Source organism: Ovis canadensis, chromosome 2 (genome assembly GCF_042477335.2).
Source record: "Ovis canadensis isolate MfBH-ARS-UI-01 breed Bighorn chromosome 2, ARS-UI_OviCan_v2, whole genome shotgun sequence".
NCBI lineage: Eukaryota > Metazoa > Chordata > Mammalia > Artiodactyla > Bovidae > Ovis > Ovis canadensis.
In genome coordinates this window covers 33,812,337-33,834,393 of record NC_091246.1, presented here as the reverse complement: position 1 = coordinate 33,834,393, position 22,057 = coordinate 33,812,337, and the positions used below count along the sequence as shown (strand labels likewise).

Here is a 22,057-nt window from a genome sequence, read left to right as displayed (position 1 = left end):
GCAAAACTTCAGTTATATGAAAAGTTAGGTTACCTAGGGCTACATCTCTGATCACTCAGTCTTTATTTGAACTCTAGTCAAACTTACCAAGCACCCCTCACAATATTAGAATCTCTGTAGGGATATGAAGTGTAAGCCTGTGTCACTCAGCAGGATTTTTATTTTACTTTAGAACATTTAATTTTATTCTAAGGAGTAAGGATTTTTTTTTTTAAAAAAAAGCAGGTATTTGTCTCAAGGTCTTGGTTTATAAAAGTCATTAAGTTTATATATAGTTTACAGATGAGAATGTTTCAAGTCATGTCTCCTTCCCAGAGATGAGTTTCACAGGCACATCAACAAGCACAGTGCATCTCTTACCTACTTTTGAGTAATCCTTCACTGTGCACATTACCAGAACCTTACAAATCAGTTGTTAAGAACAGTGGCTTAGTTAGTACCCTTAAGAAAGTGTTGCCCTCTGAGCTGAAATAGAACACAAACATTTAAATACACAAGATAAGCCATTTCCCCAACTTTCTAATACTAATTTCAAAATCTAAGATGACAATGTGAAAAAATATTAGTATAACTCAGTTAATGGAAAGTTATTTTCAAACTCATTTCAAAGGCAAGTGTTAGAAGTGGGCTGAGTGTCCTATAAACTATCCTTAATCTACAATCATTAGTGAAGATTACCATTTCTATTAATGATTAATTATTGTTATTAATCATTAATAAAGATTACCTTATAATCTTTTAGGCTAAAATACATAATGAGAATAGACCAGTTCCCCCCTGGACCTTAAAAGACTCTGAAATTACAATTCTCTTCTATAATTACAACCACCAATTACCAAGTAAAACAATTATGCCAGTTATCAACCTAGTTATTTAATGACACCACAGTGACTTAAACAGGGAATGTTTTTTCAAATTCCATCACACAAAGGTATGCTAGGTGCAATGATTAGATGATTCATGAAATCTAATCCAAAGCTGCTATGGCAATCTTCATCTGCAGGAAAAAAGATCAAATTAATAATCACTCCTTGTCTACACACCATTTGAGAATATAGAGGAGGGTGTGAATCAAACAGTTTATTAAAAATTGGACTAGCTGCTGATTTTAGATGAACCCAAAAGACCACATTGTTGGATAATCTATTTGATGCTTATTACACAGGTTTTATTTTTTGAATAAATAGCTGTGGCATCTCTAGATTATTCCTTGGAATAGTTGATCCCAAGGGAAGCCAACAGCAATACAGCATGACTGCTTGAAGAAACACGTGAAGTACACACCTCCCGAACAAACAGCTTTCAGGTGCCTCTGTACAGGGAGATTAAATCATGATTATTTTTTATTTATATCAGCATCTCATTCCACAGAAAGGTTTAATTAATAAGGCAAACGACCATCCTTAATCCACAGTTTACAAGCTGATTCCAGTTTCAACAGCAGATGAAGGGAAAACTGAAAGCAGTTTTTAAACCTGAACAGAGTTTCATTTCTCAGCAACTCCAGGCACACTGATTAAACATGAGATGAACAAAGGCTAATATGCAAGACATCAACCCTAAGATTGACTAAGACTTAGACAGAGGGAGGCTGGACAAGGACCTAGATGAGTATCTTATAAAGCTACTTTCACACCCTTCAGTTGCCTTTTCTGGGTGGAAAGCTATAATCTTAATGATTAGGTAAGAAAATAGCACACAGCATTCAAGTTGGTGATCATAACCTGAATGGAGACCAGGCCCTGCCCTTCAGTGGCAGCAGGGGCACCAGGAGTCCGCAGCTGGCTGCGAGGCAGGCACTCTGGCTGGGCCTGGAGAAGCTTCAGAAGTCCTCCAGGACCCAGTCTCTTCTCTGTTAACCAGGGGGTTATGTCACATGACCTGAAGCCCCTGCATCTCAAGCCCTGTGACAGAATGCTGATTTAATAAGCATCACCACCCACTTAACCCTGTAGGGAGCCTTTCTAAAGGTCACTAATGTGAGTGTGAAGTCTGACAAAAGCCTGTTTATTCACAATGTTAAGAACCAACTCAAACCTGATGTCACTATTAAGCAAATTATGATTAGTCATTTTCAAATTAATTTTGGTTTTTAAATCAGTTTGTGATATGGTCCTTTACCGCAAGGTACATGTGTAAACTGAAAAAGACAACTACTGCATTTTTTTTTTACTTTCTAAACTTTCCACATCTGTATGCTGTGTATCTCCTTCATCATCAAATTTCTCTTCTCTTCTTCTAGCAGTGAAGTAGGCAGTGTCTGCAGCACATCCACCCACAGTGCGGTACTGCCCTCTCTGCCACACGTGCCCAAGGTCAGCCCTGCTTTGGCCCCTGTTGTGTCAAAAGTCTAATCTACACGTGGCTTTTCTTGGTAATGCTTTGCCCACACATACTAAGCAAGGCAAGTATAGATCACAGGTATTCAAATTACAAGTCATTTGAAAGCATTTGGTACATTAATGACAAGGGTTATTGTACAAGGAGCAGTCTTTTAAAAAATCCTCACACAAAACACCTCTGTGTTTAGACTTGGTTAACACCGTTGCTAGTGATGTTTATGTTAACAGTTAGTGCTCTAGGCCACTGATTGTCAGAACCAGAAGTGAGCACGGAAGAATAAACCAAAAATCAATCAGTGCCGACTGCAGGGCTGGCTTCTGTCTCAGCACAGCATGTGGCGAAGAGAATGACTCCAGAGAGACCTGAAGACAAGGAGCTCTGCGAGTATGGGAGTCCGCTTCACAGCAAACGTTACACTTCACAATATGAATCCTGTTGTTGCCGTACTTGAAGGAGAACCTGTGTTCTACTTCTGGTGTTGATCTTCTTATGAAATACCTATTAGCCAACAAATTTCAACAATTTTGACACCTCAATATAAACACTTCAAAAATACCTCTAAAACACTTGTCTCAAAGACAATCTCATTTTCCTACATTGTAAATACAAACTAAAACTCCACAATAATCATCTTTAGATATTTTACTTAGTACATTTCACAGGATTCAATCCCTCGTGACTATTGTAGTGATCTCTGTTCGATTCTGACACACAAGAATGTGATTCCAGTTTGATTCAGAGTGTGTGATTCCTCTTTTCACGCTGATCAAGTAAATTTGTTGCGTCTCCTTTCTGATTTTCAGCGTTAAGAACTAAAAAGGAAAGAAAGAAAAAACAAAATTTTCTAGTATTAAACATTTTGAGAAACCAGCCCAGGCAGGTCCCATTTGACTTAAGTGTCTAGAGAGAGGACTGTCTCCCAGGGTAACATTATAATGTGGAACTTCATTGCTCATCAAGGACAAGATAGCAAAAGAGTCCATATGTACAGCCAACAAGGTACCATGAACTGTGAAATAGTGAAATGGTGTTCTACAAAATGGATGGTATGAAATGTACTCACAGAATTTTTGACATGATCATGACCCTCAGGCGCTGCATCAATCTGTTACTGTACCTCCAACAGGAAGCACACTGCCTCCTAAAAGCCATTTGCAACTTAGGTTAGCTTTGGTGACTCCAAAGCTCTTCCTTTACAGAACTGATGTCGATATGTGGCTTCCACCCTCTTTATCCTATGACACCCAAAGGATGTAAAAAGACACATCACAAATATAACCTAAACCCAAGATCCTCATTTACAACTACTGTACATCTTAATGATTTTATTAAATAAATGACTGTCTTAAGTTCTCTAATAAAGTTGGAACTAATGCCTTTTTCTTCTAATTTCCCTGGAGAAAAGCAGGGTCTGAAACCATCTTGATGACATAATTTTAAAATGACATTTCTTCAACTTAAAATTCTTCCTTAAAAGAGCTGACAGAACCATTTCTCTACTTCGCTTACCTCCTCAATTTGTTTAAAAGCCTTAGCAGGTACAAGGTCAAATACTTAGACAAACACCTGGGTGTAAAGCATGAAAAATCCCAAGGCTTCATTGCACAGTCACACATCTAACTTGTATTTGCTTAATTTTCTGACTCCTAACATGTTCATCTTTTGCATTAAAAATAATTAGCTGAAGAGTCTATGAAAATAATTTAAAAATGAACTTAAGACTTTAAATTTTAGAAATCCCAAGCAATTTTGCCAATTGTAATAAGTGACATGCTGGATAAAATACGAAAGATTTTTTAAGGATGCACTGCTGAATCAAACTCAACTTTCTACCAAACAATTGGCCAAAACACTTAAAAAATTATCAGTGCTATAAGTGATAAAGACAGGGTTCCAGGTTAAAAGACACTAAAGAGATATGATGATAAATGTATGATCCTGGATTAGATCTTGAATCAGAAAGGGGTTATTAGTTGGACAATTCAAGAAATCTGAATAATGTCTATAGATAATAGCATTATGTGAATATTGAATGTCTTCATTTTGATAACTACTGTGGTTACATAAGATGTTAACACTTGGGGTACCTGGATGAAGGTTTGTGGAATTTCTTACTAGTTTTGTTTAAATTATTTCAAAATGAAAAGTGAAAAAAAAATTAATAAAACATTGAAATGCATTGCCTATGAACAACACTAACAGGAAGATCAAAAATGAAGTGGAAATATTAACAACTGAAGGTAATAAGCATCAATGCCAGCTTTTGTCCTGAGGACCTCTGCTGAAGCCTGAAGACCCCAAGCTCCCGTCACAGCTTCAAAAGGCCTTAAGCATGAGGGCTCCCCTCAAGGTGGGGAGTGAAGAAAAGGATGCCCATATAAACGTGAACCCTAAAGTTTCACATCCTTGACTTAAAGGCAACAGAAAATAAACCTGCGATGAAAAGTCTCGTGTGGACTAGAGCATTCTTAACCACATGAGATGATCGTGCATGTGTATAATTCAAACTCTCATTTTTCCATGTGATCCCAAAAAACCCTAAAGGTGACAACCTACTTTATTAAAGGAGTTTTGAATTTGCAGTACCCTCCTTGAGACTGGCAGAGGCAAACAACCTTCTCTCTGTAACTCAGTCCTCAAAGACTTCCCACAGATAAAGTTCCAAGGAAAGTAGTAGCTCACAGTTAAGAACCACAAAACACACAAGGAAACAAGGTACCGTGAGGACAATCTGCAGAAACAATGAAACACTACAAGTTTTCAGATAGTACAACTAGAAGACAAGGCATATGAAATAATGTTGACAGAGAAATAAAGGATGTTTGAAAACATGAGCAAGGAATAAGGACCCATAAAGAATGGCCAAGTAAAAAGTTTAGAAATTAAAAATAAAACAGAGCAAAGAAGGCATAAATGAAAGAAAATTTTTGAATTGGAAGATATTTCTGAGGAAATTATTCTCAACACAGATCAGAGAAGCAGAAATGCAAAATATGAAAAAGAGGATACAAGACACGAATAGATTGAAAAGATCTAATACACTTCTAATCTGAATTCAAGGAGGAGCCAAAAAGGAAAGAAGCATTACTCAAAGGATGTTGGCTTGAATTTTCCAGAGAAAGTAGACTGGCTAGATTAAAAAAAAAAAAAAAGCTGCTATACTTAGAACAATGTGGTACACTGGGAATCAAGAGAGAAACCAATAGAACAGAAATAGAAAATCTGAAAATCAGAACCAAGTACATATGAAAATCCAGTGTTTGATGATAGTAGCACCTCAAATCACTGACTATAAGATGGTGATTTGAGATGGTGATTTGAGATGGTGTTGGGCCAACTGCAAACACCTTTGGAAAAAGAAAACTGGACCCATATCTCATGCCCATACACTTGAAAACATTTAAAGTGAGTCAAATGAATTAAGAGATGTAAGTGTAAGTTATCAAAGTAGAAGATTCCGGAAAGATGGCAGAAACAGTGGCATAGTTTTTGAACCTCTCAGAGTCCTTACATAAGGCAACTACTAAATTTAAAAACTCAAAAACTAGAGACCATTTACAGACAAACTAGCTGAGCGGGAGTCCTGCAGACCCCAAAATACAAGCAGTCAAAAATAATCCATGGACAGCAAGCCATACACTCGCAGTGTCTGGAAAGAAAACAGAGGGAAGCAATGGAGCCTCTGATGGACCTGAGAACAACAGAAACCCTACCAACCAACAGGTTACAGCAGAAAGCACCTGGGCCAGTGGGAGAGCTGCAGCTGGAAGGGGCAGTCTCTGCTACTCCCACAGCAGGTGACCACGGTGTGCCTATGGAAGACGAAGGAGCTGGTGGAGGCCCATGAAACACACTGGCAGCGACTCCTCTTTGGGTGGTTCTCAGGTAAAGCCCCTCACAGAGAAAAGGCACTGTGTGGAGTGAAGCAGTGGCTAAGCAGGACAAGAGACAAAGGAACCAATGGTTCAGAAAGAAGTGGGGAAAACCTCATTGGCCAAAGAAGGTGGGATGATGTGAACTTCAAAAAAGATTATAAATGCAACTGAATGAAACCCATCAAAAAGGTTTAAAAGTTTATATTTTCAAATGGTCACCTTCAAAAAGTCAAAGGAAATAATTCCTTATTGTGAAAACTGGTAAAGAAAAAGAAGCATTTATCCTGCCTATGAACAATACCATGACTTGTCTGTTTACAAAATATTTCAACTAACAAATGAAATAGGAATGGCTGAATTAAAATACCACCTCCAGATATCAGCTGGTGATCTGCATGAAATAGGGAGGAAAGAAGAACACACTAAACCAAACCATGAACAGAACCATGAAATACACAATCAACACTCTCCAGACTGTGGTCAAACAGCAATGGCTGGCTGGATGAATGGATGGAAGGAAGGAAGGGAGACAAGACTTGTAAATTGAAACTTAAACACATATCAAATATAAGAAAATGGGCAAGACTAAACTATGGCATCCAGGGATGCCCACTTGGGTGATAAACCCATAAAGAAATTCAAGAAAATGCTGAATGGAAAGGTGAGGACAGGTATTTCAGTACAGGGAGGGAAAGTGCTAGGACAGGAAGGGCAACAAAGAAGGAACTTCCTGAAGCCAAGTTCTGTTTCTTGAATCAGGAAGGCAGGGTGCAGTTAAAAAATGTTTAACTTCTAACAACTCATTTGTTTTGTGTGCTTTCCTCAATCTGATTTACTTCATAAAACCAGAAGAAAAATCTGAAAGTATACTGAACAACAACAAAAAAAAAATGTGTGAATTCAACTCTAAATGAGAAAACTGTGACTCCATATCTATAGGCAAAAAAAGACATAAAAATGTTTAAACCTTTCACATGGCAAAAAACCATAATCAAAATCAAGATAAACTGCTAGGTAGTATTGGCAACCAACATCACAGATAAAGGCCAACCACCCCAGCATATAAAGAACTCTTAAAAACTGAGAAAGAAACACCAAGAGTATGATGGAAAAATGAACTTTAAGAAAGGAAACCTTGAGTCTACAGTGAAACTAAAACAAGGGAGAGAGAGTACGTGTGCTTGTGTGTGTGTGTAAATGTATACACATTGGGGGTGAGGGAGTCCTTAAAGAATGACAGCTTATCACTGTGTGGAATGACCATCCAGACCACGGTTTTCAATGGACAGCAAAGTCAACCATTGCACAGCATCCCCCTCTGTAAGACATGTTAGTTACACAGGGAAAGTGGACCTTTGCAGCAGAGAGACCTCATGGGTACCACCTTAACCAAGGATCAGCCTGCCATCCCGTGCCTCCTGGTGTGAAGCTAGAAGAACATAACTGCAGCTATTAAAAAAAAAAAAAAAAAGTTCAACCAGAATCCAATCACAAGGAGATGAATCCAGAATCTGAGCATCCCACAGGCCTAGACTCATCAAAAGTTCAAAATAACAGTAATACAAAGTAACTCAGAGTGCTACTATAAAAACTTGCCTGTGTACACATCACAGCATTTCGACTAGTGCTGTGAAATGATCATGCGGTGACCTACCATTTTGAAGGGAAATTCCTAAACTTCACTGAAGCATATCCGCACTGACCCCTGAGGGACTGATGCTCATGTTCATGTATGCAGACTTTCTGAAAGGTCCTCGTTATGGCCTCCTGAAACTGTCACCTCTCTCCACTGCCGCTACACTCCAAGACTTCGGGAGAAAACAATCTTCTAATTAGGGATTACTTACAACATTATTGTTGGGATTCAGTACACAGTCATACCAAAAGTGAAGGGCCACAAATCAGACACGAAAGGTGACCCCCTCCGCCCAACCACCACCACCACTGTTAATTACCATTTCTGCTTTTGTCATTCCCTGCAAGGGCTGCCTGCTTGTCTGCTTCAGATTCTGCCTCATTCTCATCCATGTTGTAGTCATCATCAGCTCCCAGTTTCTGCTGATTTCTCCCTGAAAAATGAGCACAGAGCCACAAAACATAGCTACATCATTTCTCTTTCAATGCCATGGGAACACCAGAGTCCGGGTGCTAGGGTCATCCCAACCCTGGTTTAACAATCAGCTCTTTCTGCTTCCTCTCAGGAAATGACAGGGACTCATGTGCTTGCTCCCAGTGCAAAGACCATGCAGGATTTCTCTACTTATGTATGCCCCACTCCAACTTTGAATCTATTTAAAATATGGCCCTAAATAAAGAGCTTCATTCCAGGCTGGAATCAGGGTAACTAGTTCACGAAACGAAATTCCAGTTTTTTAAAGAGATAATCAACTCAACGTTAAAGGAAGGCATCACTGTTTGGAAACAGGTTTCTGGTTAATGGAGGTATCTGCTTAAAATGATTCACTGCCCTGAGAGAAGGAAATGGAGTAGCTATTGTGAGTCAAAGGGTAAAATTTTTCCATCAAACATACAGAATTAGCTCATTTATCACTGCGTTCATCCCCAGAGAGAAGAGCCACCAGAAAAGATCAGGACAGGATGCAATCAAGAGACATACTCAGAGGGTTACTGTAAACATTTCATATCTGTATAAACAAGATCTTTTGTTTAAAAAGCATGTCTGGAAAAGTCAGCTCTAGTTCTATATCCCTGCACTAACTGCCTGAAGAGGAAACAAAGCCCAGGCCTGTGTGCCATGTGGCTTTATCCTAATAATCAGACCATTACAGCTGACCTTGAACAAGGTGTGACATATAGGCCCCCACAGTAGCTCAGGCCTTCTGGCAGCTGTTAAACCCTGTGACCAACTGCTGAGTGAGCTGAAACTTGAGTGCCACTCTGATCAGCCCCCCAGAGTGTCATTTTTTTCTTTTTCCCTCCCCAATTATTTAACAGAAAACTTGTAAGAACATACTCTTCAGAAAATCGGGGTAACTTCTGCCAGTAAGTACTATCCCCACCTTCTATCACTTTATCAGGCTCAGCACACAGGTGTCTTCTAAGCGCCCCTGGCTTAGCTAGGATTAAAATGTTTTCCATCTTTCAGGGACCAAGATACATCCCAGAATATTCTGCTCATCTCAGTTTCCCACACTTTTCTTTAAAAAAGAGAAGTCAACCAAACCAGAAAGGTGAGATTCCCACGTCACTTTTCTGCAACGCTCAAACAAGCATGACCCTCCATCTATCCGATCCTTCCATCTGTCCTTCCTTCCTCCTTCGGTTCACCAGGCACTGCCAGTGACATGGCAGGAGGAGATGGAATGACAAGGAAAATGTGTGGGCTCTGCCTGCCAGGAGACCTATGTGGACTCTATGCTCAGCTCCCATCCAAGGTCTTCCACCTGGAAAGCCCTCTAGGCTCCCTGTGAAAATGATTTCTACAAGTTCCAAGTGCTAGGAGTGCCTGGCCGTTCTGTCTTGCCTCCTGCCTGACAATGGAACCAAACAAACAGAACGAACTACCAAATGGTACTCTGCTGGTTGGTCATCTTCATGGGTGTCCGTTCTGCACCAGGAAGGACATGGGGGGGGCTAGTGCCTGATGCAGAGGAGTGGGCAGTCCAGGGAGCCTCTCACCCACCTTCCTCGTCGGCATCCTGCCTCTCCTCCTGTCCGTCACGGACGACAAGCTGGTCCCGTTCAGGGCCCTCCACCTCTTGATTCTCCTGGCTGGCCAGCAGGGCAGCTGGGACCTGTGGGATTTGGCCCAGCTCTCCAGGTTCTCCATTGCCTTTTCCACCCACTTGTCTGTCTCCTTCCACCGCCTGTTCTTGGCCTGGCTCCTTCGGCAGTGCCAGGCTGTCCCTCTGAAGCTCCTCCTCGCTGACGACTTGAATTTCCTTGGCTTCCTCTGTGCATAGGACACAGTTTGCTGTGACCTCACCATACAAAACAGAAATCCTCAGACCACTCAATTCCCAGAGCCTTCCCAAGGACTGTGGATGGACAGGGTAGCTGATCATGTATGCCGTGGCCTACCAGATGGCATCACTGACTTAATGGACTTGAGTTTGAGCAAACTCTAGGAGATGGTGAAAGACAGAGAAGCCTGTTGTGTAACAGTCCATGGGGTTGCAAAGAATTGGACAAAACTGAGCAACTTAACAGCAGCAGACTCCAAGCCACTCTGTGCCTGGAGTATATCTTCAGAACCACAAGAAAGAGGAAATAGTGTAGAAAACAAATCCAGACCACGTCATCTGGATTGAGTGCATCCTGCAAGTGGAGGAGGCTGTATTGCCAGGCTTATCTGATCACCCTACTTGGGACCCAGAACCTGGGAGCCAGTGACAGCCACCCAGGACTCAGCCACGTCCCCTTAACTAAGCAGTCCCACCACTGTCCTCAATAAAGGCACACCTAGACCTTCCTTTACCAAGCTGCCAAAGAACGAGGAAGTTTACAAGGGTGAGACGTCAGGAAGGCAGATAAAAGCCCTGTGGCCTTGAGTCCAGGTGCCCAGAGAGATAACTCACTGCCACCTGCAGCCTGACTACTGGGCTCCCCACAAGCAGTGAGCTCTGCATATTTGTATGGACTTGGGGGGCAGGAAGTTGCTGCTGTGTTTTTGTTGGCACAGGGCCCTGAAGACAGAATGTCACTGGCAAGCTTCACTTACCTTTCTCACCTTGTCTCTTCAAATCGAAAGCCACCTCGGAGCTAGGGGCTGGTGTCTGGGGCTCACTGTGGCTGGGCATGTTTCCTCTTGCTTCCGGCACCTCTGCCTGGGGTGGGCCTGCCTCCTGCGGCCTGGGCTGGGGCTCACTGGGGGCTCGGGGCTAAAACAGGAACACAGGTGGTCAGGGCAGCGGCTCTATGACCATGAACCTTCAACAACCCTGAGCAATGCAATGGACCACTGCAACCTTCTGATGAACAAGCACATGGAAACCCTGACTAATGCCATACCCTACCCTGGTAGTGCCCTATCACTTGGCATAAAGCAGAGATCTGAGCCTGGGCCCATATCTCCCAGAAAAAACACTTTCAATATTGGATTAACAGATAGGCAGAAGGTCAACAAGGAAAGAGAAGGCTTGAATATGACAAACCACCCAAGCAGACATCTATAGAGACCCAACCCAACAAGAGCAAAACACACACAAATGTGTATTCTTCTCAAGTGCATGTGGACTGCTCTCCAGGACAGACAGATGCTAGACCACAAAACGAACCTCAACAAACGTTAAATGACTGAACTCATACAATGTACGGTCACCAATCACAATGGAATGAAATTATAAATCAGCAACAGAATGAAGTTTTTTGAGAAATTCACAAATATTTGGAAACTAGACAACACACTCCTAAATAACCAGTGGGTCAAAGAAATCACAAGGAAAACTAGAAAATACCTTGAGAAAAATTAAAATGAAAACACAACACACCAAACTTCTAGAAGGCAACTAAAGCAGTGCTTAAAGGGAAATTTTCAGGCCTTTCTCAAGAAAAAAGACATCTCAAATCAGTAACCTAATCTCCCACCTTAAGACATTTGAAAAGAGAAGAAAAAACTAAACCTAAAGCAAGGAAGGATATAGTAAAGATTAGAACAGGAATTAATGACATATGTAAAAGAAAAACAACAAAGAAAATGAACAAAACCAAAAGTTAGTTCTTGAAAGACGAACAAATTTGACAAGCTTTAGCTAGATTAATTAAAAATAATTTCAAATTACTAACATCAAAATGAGGATAACACTACCAACCCTTACGCAAATTAAAAAATTGTATTATAAGGAAATACCAAGAACTGTTTGCCAACAAGTTTGATAACTTAGCTAAAACAGACAAGTTCCTAGGAAGACACATACTACCAAAACTCATTCAAGAAGTAGAAAATCTGAGCAGATTGTAACAAGAGACTGAAGTACTAATTTACAATTTTCCCCCTAAAAAAGCCCAGTTTCAAATGGCTCCCATGGTAAATTCTACCAAGCATTTAATACTAAGTCTTCCCAAACTCTTCCAAAAACAGAATAGAAAGGAATACTCCCCAACTCATTCTATGAGCCCAATAATGACCCTGATACCTAAGCCTGACAAGACATTACAAGAAAATAAAACTGTAGACCTAATATGAACAAAGACCCCCAAATCATCAACAAAATAATAGTAAATTAAATCATGTGACACACAAAAGGATTATACACCATGGCCAAGTAGGATTTTCCCCATCAATGCCAAGGTTTAACATCAAAAGTCAATTAATATAATACTATGTCAACAGTGTAAAGGATAAAAAACACAATCATCCTAGTAGATGCAGAAAAAATACTGGCAAAATTCAACAGCTTTTCTTCATAAAAGCACTCAAAAAATTATGAATGGAGGGGAGCTTCCTCAACTTGATAATGTGCATCTATGAAAAATACATAGGCATACCATGAATATATCACAGGTTCAGTGAGGCAAATATCACAATAAAGTGAGTCACACCAATTTCCTGGTATCCCAGCACATATGAAAGCTATGTTTACACTATTCTGTAGTCTATCAGGGATACAGCACCATGTTCAAAAACTGTACTACCTTAACTAAAAAATACTTTACTTTCTAAAAATACCAAAAATTATAAGAGTAACATCAAGAGCCCTGGTCATAGATTCCTATAACAAATATAATAATGATGAAAAAGTCTGAAATATTTTAAGAATTACCAAAAAGTGACAAAGAGACATGAAGTGAGCAAATGCTGTTGGAAAAAAATGAAGCCAATATATCTGCTCAACACATGGTTGCCACAATCCTTCAATATGTAAAAAACACAAACATCTGTGAAGCACAATAAAATGCGGTATGCTTACACAGCTAACACCAGACTTAAGAGTGAAAGAGTTAAAAGCTTTCCCCCTATGATCAAAAAGAAGACAAGGATGTCTATCCTCACCACTTACATTTAACATTATACTGGAGGTTCTAGCTAGGGCTGCTGCTGCTAAGTCATTTCAGTCATGTCCGACTCTGTGCAACCCCTAAGACGGCAGCCCACCAGGCTCCCCCGTCCCTGGGATTCTCCAGGCAAGAACACTGGAGTGGGTTGCCATTTCCTTCTCCAATGCATGAAAGTAAAAAGTGAAAGTGAAGTTGCTCAGTCGTGTCCAACTCTTAGCGATCCCATGGACTGAAGCCTACCAGGCTCCTCCATCCATGGGATTTTCCAGGCAAGAGTACTGGAGTGGGGTGCCATTGCCTTCTCCGCTAGCTAGGGCTATTAGGTGATAAAAAGAAACATCCAGATTGGAAAAGAAGATGCAAAACTACCTCTATTTTTAGATGACATAATCTTGTATTCAGAAAATCCTAAGGAATCACCAAAAAATGCTACTTGAACTAATAAACAAGTTCAGAAAGGCTGATAGATACAAGATCAATATAAAAAATGAATTATCCACTCACTAGCAATAAATAGTTGAAAATGACATTAAGAAAACAATTCCATTTATAACAGCATCAAAAATACTTAGAAATAAATTGAACAAAAGAAGTGCAAGAACTCTGAAAACTACAAAACATAATTGAAAAGATTTTTAAAGGACTTAAAGAAATGGAAAGAAGTCCCACATTCACACATCAGAAGACAGGATGTTAAAATGGCAACACTTCCCAAAGGGACTTACAGACTATAATCTCTGTCCAAATCCCACCTGGTTTGAAGACACTGACAAGCAGATCCAAAAATTCACATAAAAAGTTATCCAGTGCAGAACAGCCAAAAATCTTGAACAAAGTTGGAGCAGTCAAAGCTGCTGATTTCAAAGTTTATTACAAAAATACAGTAATCCAGACTGTGTAGTGTGGACATAAGGATAGAAAAAGAGATCAAAGAAACAGACGGAGAGTCCAAAAACAGACCCTCATCTTTACAGTAAACTGATTTTTCTGACAAGGATGCCAAGGCAACTCAGTGAGGAAAAGAATTGTTTTTTGGTGTGTTTTTTTTTTTCCAACAAATGGTGTTGAGACAACTGGATATCCACATGCAAAATAATAAAGTTGAACCACTACCTCACATCATATGCAAAATTAACTCAATATGAATCACAGGACTAAACAGAAGAACTAAATGCTAAGAACTTTACAAGTCTCAGGAGAAAAAGCAGGAATAACTCTTCATGATGCTAGGTTAGGCAAAGCAGTTTTAGATATGACACCCAGAGAACAAACAGCAAAAGAAACAGGTAAACTAGAAGTTACTAAAATTAGTAACTTCTCTACTTCACTGAACACCATCAAGAAAGCGAAATGATGACTCACAGAATGGGGAAAAATATTGGCAAATCATCACCTAATATCTCTATATGAATAGATAAAGAACTCTAACAACTCAATAATAAAAATAACTCAATTTCAAAATGGACAAAGGATACGATTTACAATTTCTCCAAAGAGAAATTACAAACAGCCAACAAAGCATAACGAAAAGATACTCAGTATCATCAACGATTGAGAAATGCAAGTCAAAGCCACAATGAGATAGCACTGCACACCTACTAAGATGGTTATAATGAAAAAGACAAATGTAACAACAAGAGCTGGCAAGGATGTGGAAAAACTGGTACCCTCCATGGGGTCGCTAAGAGTCGGACACGACTGAGAGGCTTCACTTTCACTTTTCACTTTCACGCACTGGAGAAGGCAATGGCAACCCACTCCAATGTTCTTGCCTGGAGAATCCCAGGGACGCGGGAGCTTGGTGAGCTGCTGTCTCTGGGGTCGCACAGAGTCGGACACGACTAAAGCGACTTAGCAGCAGCAGCAGCAGCATAAACTGTTGGTAGGAATGTAGAAGGGCATAATTACTTTCCGAAACAGTATGGCAGTTTCTCAATACACTGCGGAGAGTTACCACACGATCCAACAATTTCACTCGGGGTATATACCTAAAAGTAACGAAAGCCTATGTTCACACAAAAATGTGTGCATGGGCATTCACAGCAGCATTATTCACAGTAGCCAAAAAGTGGAAATAACCCAAATGCCCATCAACTGACAAATAAAGAAACAAAATACAGTACAGTCATACAATGGAATATTATTCAGCCATATAAAGTACTCATACATGCTACAACACGGATGAATCCTGAAGGCTATATGAAAGTAACTGATAAATGTTATTGTCCGCCATAAATAAATGTCATATATAAATGTCCAGATAAGGCAAATCTATAAGACAGAAAATAGATCACAGCTCATCTAAGCCTCCAGGAACAGGAAGTAAAAGGGGAGTGAACTAATGGGTATAGGATTTCTTTTGGGAGTTATGAAAAGGTTCTAAAATTGACTGTGATGATGACTCCATCACAGTGTGATGATGATGACTTCCCATTTGTGAATATACTAAAACCACTGAACTGTAAATATTACATAGGTGACTCTATGGTAGGTGAAATATATCTCAATAAAATGGCTACATTTAAAACAAAGATCCCCCAGAAGGCTTTGAGCAGCACTTCCATAGGCTGTGCTTACACAGGAGGCAGCCTGACAGCATGGCTCAGATCAGCTCTATCACTGACCAGGTGCGCTGACCTTGGGACAGTATTTGACCACCTCCATGGGCCTCAGCGCCCTCAAAACAGGAAAACAAAAATAACCCTCTCCCAGGGTGGCTGTGAGCTTTAAATGAAGCAATCTCCATACAGCCTGGAGCACAGCATACTCAGTCAGAGACCCTACGCCCTGGGACCAGGCTGTTGTGTCTCGGAACCAGAGCAAACTAGACAGCAGATAAAGGAACAGGATGCCTGAAGAGAAGGCAGGAAGACTTCTGGAAGATTCCTGGCAGAAAAAGCCCAGGATTACCTGCTGGCTTTGGTCCTTCTGTTCATTTAGATCACGCGAAGGTATGGCCTCATTTCCCTTCCTGGTGACTTCTTCTATTCTCTCTTCACACTGCTCCTTCACCTCTTTCATCTGACTGATGCACTGGTTCCTGTGAAGGCAGAAGAAAGCAAAAGAAAAGGACAGCTGTTCAGAGACACTATTTAAGTTTGGCCCTGCTGTGACGGTGAAATCCAGTTCCCAGACAGACACAGCTCATCTCTTTCTTGCTTCCTGCACTTCATCTGAAAAAGACACTGAGGCAGAGCAACAGTATGTTTCAGTTATTAAATGACATGAAAACTGGAGTCAACTGAAACTTCCAAACAATATGTCATATTGTTCTAAAATAAATGAACTTAACTGGTTAAAAAAAGTCTTTTTAATATACTCTGTGGCATAATAAAAAACATGTGATCTTTGTCCCCAACTATCAGCACAGAGCTCCTGCAACCCTTGGAATTTCCTGAGTAATAGTGTCTTCTGCTATACATGAGCCCCTGCACACCATACCTGAATTTATACTAAGGAGCTGACTTACTGAGAGGAGCCTACACAGCTTCAGGATGGGGGCTGATAGCCACGGGAGCCAACTGTATAACGAGAGGGTTGGAGCTTACAGCCCCATTTTCTAGGATGGAGGGAGAGACTGGAGATTGAGTTCAATCATATGGCCATTCAACCAGTCATGCCTATGTAATAAAACCTCAGATAAGCACCCTAGATGATAAGGCTTGGCAAGCTTCCCATTTGGTGAACATCTCTGTGAACCAGTAAGGAGGCAACCCGACTGTAACAGAAGCTCCTGCCTAACCCCTACTTCCACCCTAGGCCTTACCTCATGAGTCCCTACCACTCAGTGCTTGCTAAGTTGTATCCTTTATAATAAAACTGCAATTGTAAACACAGAGCTTTCCTGAGCTCTAGCGAGTTATTGATCCTGAGGGGGTTGTGGGAAGCCCTGAATCTGTAGCTAGCCAGGCAAAAAGTGCACGTGGCCTGGGGCCACAAGAACTACGGCCAGCATCCAAAGGAGGGGCAGTCTTGCGGGACTGAGCCCCGTAACATGGGGTTTGTGCTAACTCTTGATGGTGTCAAAACTGAATTGGATTTCCGTTTGGGGAAGACAGAATAGAAGTATTTTTCACTATTCCTCCACTAAGCACAGCTAGAACTCTGGACATTATATATTCAACAAACAGAAGACGACTCTGAAAGATGGAGTGATGAAGGCAGACTGGTTAGGGACCTCAGGATCTAGAACAACACAGTGGTGTACCTGGAGAGTACATGGAAAGTCTGCATTTCCACCCCACTCTGACACTAACAAGGTTCCCCTCCCTCTCCCCAGACAGTGGTGTCATGTTAGTAAAGAGCCAGGCTTTCACCACCAACTGCTTAGAGGTGTCAAAGATCATTCATCATATCAAGAACCAGGAAGATCTTAAATTGAATGAAGAGAGACAACCAACAGATACCAAACCAATATACCAGAGAAGTTGAAATGATCTGACAAAGATTTTAAAGCAGTCACTTCATTAGAAATGTTTCAATGAGTAATTAAAACATGCTTGGAACAAATGAAAAATTTAAGTTTCATCAAAGAAATAGAAAGTTTCAGCAAAGAAGAGAAGATATAAAGAAGAACCAAATGGAAACTTAATGCAATAATTAGAATTTTAAAACTCAGAGTAGGTAAAGAACCAATGAACTGGAAGATACAATAACAGACGTCACCTAATCTAAACACAGAGAGGAAACAGACTTAGGGAAGAAAAAGGACAAAGCTTCGTGGACCTACACGACAATTACAAAGGACCTAACATTCACGTCATCAGATCTGTGTAAAAGGTCTTCTCAGCAGGTCCACATAACTAGTCACTTTCACACTGGTCCTCAAGATACTACTCTTAACTTGCTACCCTCCATGACTAAATGATACTATCTGCCCTGCCCAGGTCACTCTGAGCTTGCCAGGTTCTTTCTCTCCTAAATTATCTCATCTTCCTTCTCAGCTCCTTATTGCTTAGGATTCAATTCTAAATAGCCTCTCCTAAGAAGTCTTTTTTGGAGGAGTAACAGATAAGCACTGATGAAAATGATCTAGGTTAAAAAAACAATATTTAAAGAGACAGGCACCTTCAAAGTTAGTAAGTTAGCTTCAGGTCTGGCTAGGTGAAACAAAAAGGCCAAAAGATAGCACTTTATATTTTCCTCACATAAAAGTAGATCAGGGTTAGTATGGCAGCTTGGAGTCATTACAAATTCAGGTTTCTATTTCAGTTTTAAAATCCTAGCAGTGGTTTCTATCCCCCATGATTACCTCATGACCCAGGACGGCTACAAGTAGTCCAGCCATCTTGTGTGAAGCCCAGGCAACAGGAAGGAAGGAGGAGAAAAGGCAAACAAAAGGGATGTGAACTGACCTATCCTCAGATTCAGAAGTTTCCCTGTAAGTCCCACCCCACAATCTCCTTTCCCCACTGGCCAGAATTTAATCACCTGGCCATACCCAACTGCAAGGAGGGACTAGAAATGTAGTATTTTTCTGGTATAAAGATAAATGGATGGATAAGTACTGACCAGTCTTTGCCACTGAGAGCTTCAGAATGTTTTGAGTTACAAAACATTGATAAAATAATTGAAGAGTGTCCCAGGTTAAGAACACAGCCAATTACATACTATTATGTTAATTTACATGGATTAGAGTTGAAGACAGCAGTACAAATTTATGTTTAATTTAAATATAGATAGACACATACAGAAGTATTTACCAATATATAACACAAGTTAGTATACATATACATATATCTCTCTGCTCCATCATCTGAGAGGCCCTAGTAGCAATGATAGCCCAGTTGCAAAAAGCACACCCAGTATCCAGATCTTGGTTTCTGAAACACCATTCTCCAATGAAGAGAAGAAGGACTCCCTGGAGAAATGGTTGACTGGATGACTCTAGGACTGGGGCAAGAAATATAGCAAAATGAGTCTGAAGCATCTTTTGGTGCCAGATTATAAAAAAGTAATTTAAAAGAGGGGTGGAAAGACAAACCCACAATATCACAAATATGTCAACTGGATAAAGGAACTAACTGAAAAAATTCCCAATGGCCAAAGCTGGAAAACTTTAAGAAAAATAAATAAATTAGTATTGGATTATAACCTAAAGTATAAAATAAACGTCCACTAATCCATACTGATATCAATCATTAGACAAACAAGAAGAGTCACAGCTCCTGTGCAGGAAAATTCCAGACAACTTCATGCAGACACTCCATCCTTAGGGAAGTGGAGCATAATTTCCCAATCTTTAAGCATAGTGAATTTCTTCCAAAGATTACAGCATAAAAGGAGAAAAAACAGAGTAAATTTACAATGGAAAAAACCTGATAAACATAATCTCAATCAGATGCTCAACAGTGGTAAGTCATACGGATGCACGTACCCCTGATGTGAAGCCGTGAGAATGGCATCTCACCTCTGTGGCCTTCCCCGCAAAAATGGGTTGCCCCTGTTTCACCATGAGAAAAACATGAGATACATCCCAACTGAAGGGCATTCTACAAAATACCTGGACAGCACTCCTCAAAACTATCAAGATCATAAAAAAATAAGTAAAGCCTGATGAAACATGATAAATACAGCATGATTACCACACTCTCTGCCTGGCATATAAGAAAAAACCTATAATGAGCCATGCCGTGATCTGTGTGCCTTATTATTAGTGAATCTCAGTTTTCATGTTGACATGTTAGACTCCTTTTGTATTGTGTAAATCCAGGAAGTAATTATATAAGCTTGGATTAAAACAACTATGCAACTTGTTAAGTTGTACAAGACTTGTGGACTTTGCTAATTTAATAATGCCACTTGTAAAGTTAGGTTACCCCTAATTAAACAAATAAATTCTCGAAAGTTAAAAAAAAGTAAAGCCTGAGAAACTATCACAGCCAAGAGAAGCCTAGGGAAATATAATGCATCCCTGGAACAGGAAGAGGGCAAAACTAGGGAAAAACTGAAGAAACACTGAGTAGAGATGGACTTCAAGATAAAAATAAGGCATATATATTGGGTAATCAATCCTGACAGGTACTTCATACTAACACAAAATATGAACAACAGGAACCTGGTGTGGGTTGTACAGGAACTTCCTGTACTGTCTCTACAATAAGACTGTAAATCTAAAGTTGTTCAAAAATTTTAAATTTATTTTTAAAAATTAAAAATTGGAGAACATCCGACTGGTGTCAGAAAGTTATTACTGGGACATATAATCTAATTCAGCCTGAACTCTCAATTAGATGTTTCAAGATATCACTTCAGCTTCCTGCCTAGAATTTATTTTATGAATATTTCAAAGTGTCAGAGCTATGAAGTAATTGAATTACCCACTTGTACAAATAAGAAAGCCAGAAATAACCAATGTAGGTGAGGGTGTGGAGAAAAGGGAACCCTTGTACCCTATTGGAGAAGGACATGGCAACCCACTCCAGTATTCTTGCCTGGAGAATCCCATGGACAAGGAGCCTGGTGGGCTACAGTCCACGGGGTCACAAAGAGTCAGATATGACTGAGTGACTAACACTAGTACCCTATTGGTGAGAATATAAATTGGTACAACCACTACGGAAAATAGTAGGGTGGTTTCTCAAAAAACTAAAAAGAGAACTACCATATGACCAATTTTACAGAAAAAAACAAAACCATTAATTCAAAAAGACACATGCATCCCAATGCTCACAGCAGCATTATTTACAATTGCTAAGATATGGAAGCAACCTGCCACTGCTGCTAAGTCGCTTCAGTCGTATCCGACTCTGTGCGACCCCAGAGATGGCAGCCCACCAGGCTCCCCCATCCCCGGGATTCTCCAGGCAAGAACACTGGAATGGGTTGCCATTTCCTTCTCTAATGCGTGAAAGTGAAAAGTGAAAGTGAAGTCGCTCAGTCGTGTCCGACTCCTAGCGACCCCACGGACTCCAGCCTACCAGGTTCCTCCATCCATGGGATTTGCCAGGCAAGAGTACTGGAGTGGGGTGCCATTGCCTTCTCCGATGGAAGCAACCTAAGAGTCCTAATAGATGAATAGATAAAAAGTGAGATACATATATGTGTGGGTGCACACACACAGGAATACTACTCAGTAATTTTTAAAAAATGAAATTTTATCATCTTCAGCATATGGATGGACCTGGAGGGCATTATGCTAACTGAAATAAGTCAGAGAAAGACAAATACTGTATGATACCACTTCTATGTTGAATCTAAAAAATACAACAGGCTACTGAATATAACAAAAAGAAGCAGACTCACAGATATAAACTAGTTACCAGTGGGGAGAGGCAAAGGCAGAGGGGAAATCTAGGAGAAACACAGTGGAGAGAGAGAGGTATAAACTATTGAGTATAGATAGGTATATATCGTACAACACAGGGAATCTAGCCATTATTTTGTAATAACTATAAGAGGAAACAGTACTGGGTTATAATCCAGTTCTACAATTATAAAAATTGTGTAACTTTTTAAATTTAAAATTATTCCCAGTATAAAAATACAGAAAATACCAAAGAGAGAGATAAGAATGTGAGGGTTCCAGGAGTAGTCTTGTTATACATTTGTTTGGAGCTTCAGACAGAGAAGCAAGGGAGAATGGGGTCAGAAAGCACTGTAAGACAGAATGGCTGGAAATTATTCAGAATTGATAAAAAAGAACAAAAGATCTCAACAGACTTGAAAAAATAAATATTTCCCCAAAAAAGAAACAGCAATTAAATAAATACATACACACACACATACATACAAATAAGGAAGCTAGGTGATCAGACCAACATTGACCAGGGTCACAGAGACAGAATGAGGTAAGGCTGAACCCAGAAACCAGACTGAGCAGGGCTCTCTCTATCCCCTGGCTGCCTCTCTAGAGCTGCAGGTATTTCAGAGCCAAGTGTAAC

General features: G+C 40.2%; 1 protein-coding gene across 3 annotated transcripts in view; it reads right to left on the bottom strand.

The window, feature by feature from the left end:
- Window positions 1-1,065: 1,065 nt before the first annotated feature.
- The window catches only part of GOLM1 (golgi membrane protein 1), a 57,492-nt gene continuing 36,500 nt past the window's right edge, over window positions 1,066-22,057 (bottom strand). For all 3 annotated transcript variants that reach the window (XM_069575800.1, XM_069575799.1, XM_069575798.1), the window contains exons 6-10: window positions 16,086-16,215; window positions 10,900-11,059; window positions 9,862-10,131; window positions 8,174-8,287; window positions 1,066-3,155 (exon numbers count right to left, since the gene is read on the bottom strand). In XM_069575800.1, the coding sequence (XP_069431901.1) occupies window positions 3,079-3,155; window positions 8,174-8,287; window positions 9,862-10,131; window positions 10,900-11,059; window positions 16,086-16,215 (751 nt within the window). In that variant the 3' untranslated portion in view covers window positions 1,066-3,078. The remainder of the gene's footprint in view (window positions 3,156-8,173; window positions 8,288-9,861; window positions 10,132-10,899; window positions 11,060-16,085; window positions 16,216-22,057) is intronic.